Source organism: Notechis scutatus, chromosome 2, assembly GCF_049901735.1.
Source record: "Notechis scutatus isolate UNSWTSFEM ecotype Mainland chromosome 2, rNotScu1.2, whole genome shotgun sequence".
In the NCBI taxonomy this organism is placed as follows: Eukaryota; Metazoa; Chordata; class Lepidosauria; order Squamata; family Elapidae; genus Notechis; species Notechis scutatus.
The window spans coordinates 12,423,930-12,434,501 of NC_142010.1; the positions used below are offsets into that span (position 1 = coordinate 12,423,930).

The following is a 10,572-nucleotide window of genomic DNA, read 5'->3' on the forward strand; positions in this document are numbered from 1 at the left end:
TCCAGTCAAATTCTGCTTGGTACATTGTTAAAATACGCACTAAGTTCTCAAAGAGAAAATATATATATAACAATAATAAATAAAATACAGTACTTATTCTATTCCAATTCAGCTCTATCATTAATGTTAATTATAGTCTTTGACATCTTTAACATTTTTTTCAATAGGGTATCATATTTCTAGGAACACTTATATTTCCATAATTTTTTCATGTTTCTTCATATTCCTCTTCACTTAAATTTTTATAACACATAATTAAAATGTTCCCCTCCTTTCCTAATTTCATTCTCTCATTCTCTTTATTTCATTTATTTATTAAACATTCCATTACATTACAATGAGTATTTTATCTATCATTTTAATCACACTTGTTTTATATTTTCAAAGTTCATTTCCATTTCTAATGTAACAATACTATCTTATGTACCCTTGCAGAATCCCCCTTTCAATTAAGTTTTCACCCATTCTCTCTGTGTTTTCTAAATAGGCTTATACCCTTAATTCTTGTACGTTTTCCCTGATTCTCTATGTCCTGCTTCTGTCCTTTATAATTTCTTTTCCTTTCCCTCTTCCCCCTCTTCTCCCTTCCCTTTTTGACCCCTTCTCTCTCTAATTCTGATTCTCTCTTCTTGTAATCCTCTCTTCTGTTTCTTCCTAATGTTGTAATTACTTTTCAAACTATTCTTTTTTGGGGTTGTTTTTTCAAATCTTAAATTTTTCACTCTCTTTCCCCCCTTTCCTTTCTTTTCCCCACATAGAAATACTTGGTCATTGAAGATGGCTTCTTCTTTGTCCCACCCTTCTTGTTCTACAGGCATTTCTTGTTGTTTCTCATAGTTCAGGATCTCCCTTTCTAAAAATCGAAATACGAAGCCAAAAGAACCTCTTCCTTCTTGTGCATCTTCTTTCTGTTTTTTAAGTTCCATTCTCAATTCTTCCAAGAGTGATACCATTTTAAAAACTTTTAAACAACCACCCGATTAATTTTAGTCCTTTACAAGTTTACATCCATTAGCCAAAATCCAAAAATCACCAAGTAATCCAAATAAACCAAAGCTGTTCCTTCTTGCTTCTTTTTTCCACTTTCTGTTCCTGGGGTTCTCTTATCTTGTTACAAAGTTTCAGTGAAAATGTATCTTTTAGGAATCTTGTTAAAGTTTCACTGTTAATTCCTTTCACTTCCAGGTGGTCTCCTCCATTTTTCCAGATCCCACCCTTTTGTTTTTTTCCTTCCTTTTAAAAGTTTTTGAGAATCCAGAAATTTTTATTATCCCTTTGACATTTTATTTTCAGCTTAAATACCTGTTAATGTCAAAGTGGATTTTTGCTGGTTTCTTGCTTAAATCTCTTAGTTGTCAATATAGGGAAGAAAAGAAGAAAAAAAACCCAAATCCTTTCCATTCCCTCTCTCATTCGTCGCTTCAAAGTCTTCTTTGGGAACAATGTTGTTCTTTATACAGTAATTCAAATTCCAGGGTACGTTGTATTGTTGCTTTTTCAGTTCGACCCAGTCAGCCAAAACGTTCTCTTCTTATCTTCCTCCTGCACATTCTTTTCCGGTGGAGTTCTTCTTTGAGGTGGCCATTTCTGACCACCGCTGCAACCGCCTTCGGGAAAGGGAGTAAAGGCCAGCTGGGGAGGAGAGATGTGACTCTCCTTGACCCTGCTGACAGTCTCCCCCCTCTTCACCACCTCTACTGGGTGGCTTAGCCCCAAAACCAGCTGGCTCGGGGTGCTCCAGCGGCGAGCACAGATCGAAACTGCGCACGATCACAGATTACGGTCTGTCGCCAAAGAAACTCAAACCGGAAGCCCAGTACCATTAGTCTTAAGGTATTGGGCACATAAATCTTGGTTCCTTTCCAAGCCAATCCTTCGTTCATTGTCAAATCGGGTTGATGTTCAACAAACCATGGATTGGTTAAAATTGCTGCTTTCAACTCAGCTGTCAGTTTGTCTTCTAGGCATCTGGGGCTGCGTTTGGCTTGGCCTTGGGTGGTTACTTGGCCTGCGGGTTGGACTTCTGATATGATAGTTTGTACTACCTCCTCCCGGCAACTGTCAAATTGGGGTTTTCTCGACAAGGCATGCACCAGTATGTTTTCCCCCCTGGGATATATTTCATGTTAAAAGTTGAATCTCTTGAAGTATTGAGCCTAGTGGGGTTGTTTAGGTGATAGCTTCCAAGGGGTCTTTAGAGCTTTGAGATTCTTATGATCAGTCCTCACCTCGAAAGGCTCCTTCACTTCTTCCAGGAAATGCCTCCAAGATAGTAAAGCCCATCGCACGGCAAATGCCTCTTTTTCCCAAACCGCCCACCTATGCTCTGTGTCCATCAACATTTTGGACACATAAGCGCAAGCATTAGCTAGTCTTGAGAGTTCTTCTGGAGAACAATCGCCGCGACAGCCATATCACTAGCATCAGTTTAGACTATGAAAGTTCTGGTTGGGTCCGGTGCTGGAGGATGGGCTCAGCGCAAATAATTTCACTTTTCCAGGGTCCATTTCAATCCCTTGATTAGACACTTGGTAGCCCAACGTCTCTTTATGGAATTCACATTTTGACAGCTTTGCCTATAACTTGGCAGCTAAAAGTTTTTTCAGTACTTGCCTGACTCATTTGATATGTTCTTCGATGGTTTTGCTGAATATAAGAGTGTCGCCCAAGTAGACAAGGACCCCTTTGTACCGGTGTGGATGTAACACTTCATTGATTAGTTGCATAAATAGCGTGGGGGGGTCATTGGAGTCTGAAAGACATGACTCGGAACTGGAAACTACCCAGAGGACAGTTGAAGGCAGTTTCCCATTCGTCTCCCTCCTTTATGTGAACTCGATAGTGGGCTTCTAGCTTGGTAAATACCTTGCCTTTAGACAAGTGATTTAATAAGTCCCTCATGAGGGGGAGGGGGTCCATGTTTTTAACTCACATCCCATTAAACCCCAAACGTCCACACATAAGGGGAAGCCACATCTTTTTTTTAAACAGAACTGGAGCTGCCAACCTAGATTTTTCTGTATCCATCTTCCCACTTGATGGTAGGGGTCCATTTATCCAGCCAAGCAAGTCCTACCAGACATGATATTCTTCCGACTAAAATCGGAATTCCGATTTTTGGGGGGAATCAGCCCCGCCCCCTTCCCCCCTTTCTTCTCCTCCTTCCCCTCCCCTCAGAGGCCCCCTGAGTTAGGAGTTGCTACTGCCCGGCGCAGCTCCACACAGCTCCAGTCCCCAGACATGATATTCTTCCGATTAAAATCGAATTCCAATTTTTGGGAATCGCCCCCCTTTCCCCCTTCTCCTCCTCCTTCCTCCCCTCGGAGACCCCGAGTCAGGAGTTGCTACCGCTGGCACGGCTCTGCGTGGCTCCAGTCCCGCGTTGCCTCAGGAAGGAAAGGCAAAAGGAAGAGCCGCGGCGGCGCTTGCAACGGCAGCAGCGGCTCCTGGTTTTGCCTTTCCTTCCCGAGGCAACGCGGGACTGAGCTGCGCGAGCCACGCCAGCGGTAGCAACTCCTGACAGCCCCAGCCGGATACCTGAGTGGAGCCCGGGCGGGCGGGCGGTGCGAGCGGAGCCTGCTGAGCGGCAGGAAAAGGGAGCTGGGCAGCGATTTCTTGGCACGCGGTGGGGGGGTCTCTTTGGCCGGCCCCATTTTTTTTTCAGAGGGGAATATCATGCCTGAGTCCCATGTTGCCTCGGGAAGGGAAAGGCAAAAAGGAAGAGCCGCGGCGGTGCTTTGCAAAGAGGACTGGCGAAGGCAAAGCGGTTTTGCAAACGATTCCTGGCTGCCCAAATGTAAATAAACGGTTTTTGCCCGGGAAGCCCATTCTCACGAGTTTAAAAGGCTCATGTAATAATACGCCTTTCTCTCTCTCCCCCAATGGGGCGCGCTTCAACGACTCCTCAGGCCGCTCTCGCTCTTTCAAAAGTGTGAGGCGGGAGTCAGTTGCAGGAAAAACCGAACCAAAGAGCGGGGACACAAGTCGCAACCGCAAAGCTAGTGGCGGGTGGAGTGGGGGGGGAAGAAGACTATTATTCCTGTTATTCTCGCGCTGTGGGGATAGTGAGTGGGTGTTTGAGTGGGTGTTCTGTGTGTGGGTGTGCGCACGTGCTGATGCCGGGCGAGAGAGGCCTTTGGGGTTATAGAGCCGCCGCCTCTCATCTACCTTCCTGGGAAGGATTTTTTTGGCTGGAAGGTCCTCACTCTCTTCTGGGTGGAGGGGACCTTCTACAGCGTGTCTAGCAAACCGGTTAGTGTCTGGAGGCTTCCGTGGATTTCTTTGTCCCTGGCAGCTGTACTAGGCCTCGGTTGTGAAACAGATGCAGGAGCCAGACAGTTGGCTGCCCTATGACCAGCCTGGCCACATCGATAGCGCCTTATAATCCAATAACTCCGAGACAGACATCTCTGAAAAGTTCCTTTTATTTGGATAGTAACTGGCACACCTGGAATTCCAAATCTGAAAGTTTCAGGCTTCCTTCCTTTCTTACAAATCCATTCCCCATACCTATCACCACATCACAAGGTCCAATCACCATCCGTCCCAAAGTACGACTTCCTTTTCACTATGCGCAACACTACGTGACCTTGAACCAGCAAAATAATTTTATTTTGTCTAGATATACTCCAATTAATTCCCTCCACCATCCCCACTTTCCCAGGCTCAATTGTGGCAGCATAGGAGCATCGAATCTCAATATGGCTTCCAAACCTGACAGTGGGGTTTGCTCCCCCTTGATACACAAGTAGGTTGCTCTCAGTTGGGCTCGGTTGTTGGTCAGGCGTTATAAACAACACAGATTAGGCACCACCAATGCAGACCACCAATCCAACAGCAAACAGCAGCCCAACCAGGGAGCCCCCAAGGAGAGAACAACAGTCCCACCAATACTGTCAGGGCAAGCCAGGAGTGCAGGCAGTCCTTGACCTCACGACCACAGCTGAAGCCAAGATTTCTGTTACTAAGTGAGACAGTTGTTAACTGGGTTTTTACGACCTTTCTTGCCACACTTGTTAAGCGTATCACTGCCGTTTATAGGTAAGTAAACTGGTTGTTAAGTGAACCTGGCTTCCCTGTGGGCTTTGGTCATCCGACGGCCACATGACCTTGGGATCCAGCAGTGGTCATAAGTGTGAGCCAGTTGCCAAGCAACTGCACTTGGATCCCGTGGCCGTGGGGATGCTGCAAAGGTCGAAACTCTGCAAAATGGCCGGAGGGCACTTTTTTCACTACCGTAACTTTAAATGTTCACAAAACAAATAGTTGAGGGTTACCTGTATGTGAAAGGAGAGCAAACCGCACTCCCTTCTGGCACTGATGATGTTGCTCAGTTGGGTAATGAAAGGTCTTCAAGAAAACAGCCGATCCCCAAGGACCCTCGGGGGCAACTCTTCTCTTCTGCAGCCATTTGGACGATCCCCAGGCAGACTATCCACTTGGGGTGGAGGGAAGTGGTGGAAACTCAGTTGTTGCAGGAAACCTGGTTTCTTTGCTTTGGATCCCTTAGTCCTTGGTACAGTAAGATCAGAATCACATTGATGTTTGTGATGAGTTTGTGTCTTTCCTTGCTTCTCTACTGAACTCTAGACTGGTTCAGTGTGCAGAGTCGGTTGCGATCAAAGCAACAAACAATGGTTGCATAAGAAGCAAGGCAGGATTCAGGCCACATGCTAAACTCAGGTTTGGAAAACCCGAGTCCTGTACTCGCCAGGCAAGATGCTGGAAAGGACCAGCTTGTTTCACACACACCATGGCCAACCCAGCCCTCACCCAGCCCCCCTGTGATGCGGGGAGGCAGCCGGGTAGCTGTGTGAGGCCGTTGTCAACTCATAAAACATTTTGTATACAAGTTTTATAGTTGACAACAGAAAGAAGGGGGGAATTTCAAAGAGCAGGCGGCAGTGTGGAATTGAAAGTACATTCCATTCATATTTTCTTCTAAGACTGATTAGATGACTGAAGCTTCTGCACGAAAAAATCTAATTGGAGAGCATGATTGATGACTCTTGGCTATGGACATTTTTTATCTTAGATGATACACCCAGAGGGGTGGGTGGGGGGAAAGCAGGATCAGGGGTGACAGTGAATTTCATATCTCAGAGTTGGCTACGCCCATATTAGTGCCAGACGTAGAATGGTAGCTTCAAATAAATCTTCTTTAGTTTTGGGAGTGTGGCTCAAGGCTCATGATTTAATTGGAGTAACTGCTGGAACCCTGACAGCCACCCTCCTTGTGTCGCAGGTGCCAGAGTTACGTGGTGGGGCGCGTAGAGAGCATCTCTCCCAGGCTGCAAGACAGACTCCGCACCCTCTTGGTGAAAAACGCTTCTGTAAGGCAGATTGTGGACAATTACAAAGGTGAGGGGCCCTTTCATGAGGGGGCTGGGTGTCTTGGGCCCTCAGGAGGAGCCCCAGGAGTTCTGGGCCCTCCTTCTGCCCCCTTTCCTACTGGGGGATCTTGGGTAAGCCAGGCCTCATTTTTTCCTTTCCTCCGAATCTCAGCCTCTCTGCAGGCGATTCTGACCAGGGAGAACCAGGATCGACTTCTGGCCACGGGTAAACCCCCTGGGGCTTGGCAGGGGGAGGAGTCAGTGGGGGAGGCGCTTGCAAAGACTACCAGGCCTCACAGGCCTCAGCGGTTTCCCACATCGCCAGGAGTGGGAGTGGCTTCCTCCGTGGAGTGGAAGCCCCAAATCTGGAGGGCCCCAAAGGCAGCCTCTGGGGGAGGAGTGGGGGTCCCACAGCAGCCAGGCGGAGCCAGAAAAGAGCTACGGGAGAGGGCGCTGAGAGCTTCCTGGGCAATGAAGTGCACAGCGGGAGTGTCGGTGTTGAGTTGTGCCTTGTGAGAAGTGGGCGAGGGGGCTTCTCCAAGCCCCCCATCCTGATTTTAACTTCTATTCCTTCTTCCCCAGTACTTGCTCCAGAACAGCCAAGATCTTGTAAAGGTAACAGCACATGGAGGAAAAGGTCTACGTCAGGGCCAGGCTGCACAGTAGAGGGTGGGGCCCAGCTGCAGCACCCTGTGTACCCTTGACGTTGGACACCCCCTGCCTGAACCAGCTCTCCAGGCAGCTGACGGGTCAGCAGGCGCTGCTGTAAACGGGGGGACCTCTGACCCCCTAGCAGCCATCCAAGTGTGGTGGGTGGGCCTTGGGCAGCTGCAGAGGATGATATATTTAGGGATCAAGCTGGCACTTCTTTCAAGCCTGCCAGACACCGTGATTCACGGTAGCAAATTCCAGGGATGACCGAACGGCCCAGTTTGCTCCCCTTGGCATCCTGCTGCCCTCTGCCCTCTAAGCAGGTCTAAGCAGCCACGCTTCCCTTCCCTGACCGGGGGAAGCATCCTCTAAGATGGAGTTCCCCAACCTTTCGCCTTTGCTGATTCGGGGTTGGGGGTTGGGGTGGAGGTAGGGGATGGTCCTGCGTGTGTGGAGGGAAACCATATCCCTTGGCTTGCACGAGTGGGGATGCGCACAGGTGCATTCACAGTCACCGACCACCTCTGCAGCCTGGTTCCGAAAGGCTCAAGGCACGGTAGGGGTCCAAGGCCCGGGAGTGGGGAAACCTCTATGACCGGCTTTGCCCTCCCCTGTTCCCAGCCCATCTGAGAGTTTCTGTTCTCCATCCTGCAGTCTACGTCAAGCCGAATGTCTCAACCGCCCACCCCCGGCTCCTGTGCCAGGGCTCCACTGTTACTTGGGCCTACAGATACCAGAATTATCCAGATGTGCCAGAGAGGTTCGACCAGGAATTGTGTGTCCTGGGCTCTGAAGGATTCACCACAGGATGGAACTGCTGGGAAGTGTCCGTGCAGGAGGCGGCCGACAATGGCCTGGTGTGGGGCACAGCATGTTGGGCCATCGGGGTGGCAAAGGAGTCCGTCCGCAGGAAGGGGAGGTTCCAGCTGAGCCCTCGGGAAGGAATCTGGGCTGTGGGGAAGAGTGGGAGGGAGATTGTCACTTTTGACACATATCAGCAGAAGCTGAGCTTGAAAAAGCCGCTGCAGAGGCTGCAGGTGAGGCTGGACTGTGAGGCAAAAGAAGTGGAGTTCCTGGATGCGGAGACGGAGGATTCCCTCTACACCTTCCAGATGGCGCCCCTACTGGGGGAGACACTCTGGCCTTTTTTCTATCTGGGCCGGGTGAGGGTCACCTTTCAATGTGAGCAATTTCCACTTCCTATAAAAGATCTTTGGAACTGATAGTCCTCAACTTACAACAGTTCACGTACTGACCAGAGTTGAGGAGCTCAGCCCCACCTCCTCGCGCCTTCAAGGCCACATCTGGCAAGAGGACCAGATGTCGTCGCCCCTCCCCGCACCATGCCCAACCTCCTTATCCTTTTGCCATGCTCAGTCCAGGCTGGTTGGGGGCTGCCAAGAGCTTCGTGGCTCCAACTGACCGAGAGGTGGTGGGGCTGTGACCCAGTGATGCCTCCTGGCCCCTCTGAGCCCCCTTTTGAAGTGTCCTTGTTTGGGCAAGACCCTCCATGCCACCTCCTGCCAGGTGCTGCACCTTTGTTGTGCGTTAACACAATGTTTCTCAACCTGGGCACCCGGGAGATGTGCGGACTTCAACTCCCAGAATTCCCAGCCAGCAGAGCTACCTGGGGAATTCAGGTGTTGGAAGGCCCTGCATCCTCCAGGTGCTGCCAAGGTTGGGCATCCCTGCCTGACTCTGGGGCTCTCAGTTTAGATGAGAGAGAGAGACGGTTAAAGGGCCTTTAGAATCAGTAAAAGTGATACCTTAATACCTGCATGCGATTCTACATTTATGTTACTCTGAACTTATTAAAAACGCAACATATTTATGTTTTACTTGTATCACTTATCTAGGTGATTTACAGATACTGAATTAAGTTTTGTTTTTTTTTAAAACAATTTTATTGATTTTTAAAGACCAACAAAAACAAGCAAAACATAAAAACATCCAGCTTTCTTTCATAAATATAGAAGCAGTGTGTCGGTTGGTTTACCAATTTTTTGTGCATCCATTTCGTAGTCTCAATTACACTTACACTGCATAATAACTCATAATATCAATCAAAGATTAAATACCCTAATATTACTATTAAACAATCATTTGACTATAATTTTATTCATTCATACTTTGCGAGATAACTATAATTTACTTAGTTTATTTTATAACAATTCATATACTCCTACCAAATCTATCCTAAAAACATTTTATAGATATAATATCAAAAAAAAGAAAGAAAGAAATATATCTTAATATATTCATTGTTTTCTGAAATTCTAGATATTCTGTTATTGTGTTTTATTATCTAACCATTGATAGAAAAGGTCCCAGATTTTATAAAATTGTTTATCCTCTTGTTCTCTAATTTCAAATGTCAATCTACTCATTTCAGCACATTCCAATATTTTCTTAATGATTTCCTCCTGCGATGGTATTTTCTCATTTTTCCAATTTTTAGCAAATACGATCCTAGCCGCTGTTAATACATTTACAATCAGGTATTTCAAATCTTTACTATATGTATCAGGTAAAATTCCCAATAAAAAAATCTCTGGTTTCAAGTCTATGTGTTTATCATTTTTTCCAACCACATGCGAATTTTAGTCCAATATTTTCTAGCGTCCTCACAAGTCCACACATGGTAATATGAGCCAGGTATCTGATGACATTTCCAACATTTTTCGGATTTATTCTTGAACATTCTTGCTATTCTTGTCGGGGGGGGGGAATGCCACCTGTAAAACATCTTATACAAATTTTCTTTATATGCTGTTGACATTGTCACTTTATAATTTTGAGACCACAATTTTTGCCATTTCTCTAAATCAATCCCGTATCCAAAATTCTTCCCCCAAGCAATCATAGTTTCTTTAACTTGTTCTTCCTCTAGTTTAATTTCCAATAAATAACCATATAGTTTTTTAATCACCTTTTCATCAGTACCTGTCAAATCTAAATCAGTCAATTTATCATAGAATCCTTCTGTTTTAAAATCTTCATCATACCTTGAATGTATTTGCGCATATGAAAACCAATTCATCTTTATACCTTGTTCCTCTAAATTTTGCATCGATTTAAGTTCACCCTTTTCATCCAATATTTCCCCATATCTAACTGTTTGTTCCTTCTTGTATATTATAGGATAGGAAAATGCTTCAATAGACGATAACCAAACTGGAATTTTCAAATAACATTCTTTTAATCTTCTCCCAATTTAACCACAAAGACTCCTGTATATGATGTCTTCTAAAATAGCCCTGTGTTTTAGTTCCCACTTATACCATAGAAAAGCATGCCAGCCCAACAACAAATCATGTCCTTCAAGTAATTCTGTGTCAACAAGCTAGTCTTTCTTAATGTTATCCATTCCTTAAACCACATCAAATTTGCAGCTTGATAGTACAACTCCCAATTAGGCAAACCAAATCCTCCTCTAATTCTAGCATCTTGTAAAAGTTTGAGCTTTATTCTCGCTTTCTTGCCTTGCCATATATACTTCAGCACGATTGTCAGTCCGAGCTCCATTCAAAATCCAAGAAATACCATATTTGCCGGCGTATAAGACGACTGGGCGTATAAGACGACCCCC

At 46.2% G+C, this 10,572-nt stretch overlaps 1 protein-coding gene across 1 annotated transcript in view; it reads left to right on the forward strand.

The window, feature by feature from the left end:
- LOC113430909 (E3 ubiquitin-protein ligase TRIM7-like) overlaps window positions 1-8,814 on the forward strand; it is a 25,430-nt gene extending 16,616 nt beyond the window's left edge. Inside the window, 4 exon segments of the mRNA XM_087954131.1 lie at window positions 6,245-6,360; window positions 6,505-6,558; window positions 6,915-6,947; window positions 7,638-8,814. Coding sequence (XP_087810257.1) covers window positions 6,245-6,360; window positions 6,505-6,558; window positions 6,915-6,947; window positions 7,638-8,206 — 772 coding nt within the window. The 3' untranslated portion in view covers window positions 8,207-8,814.
- Window positions 8,815-10,572: the final 1,758 nt, after the last annotated feature.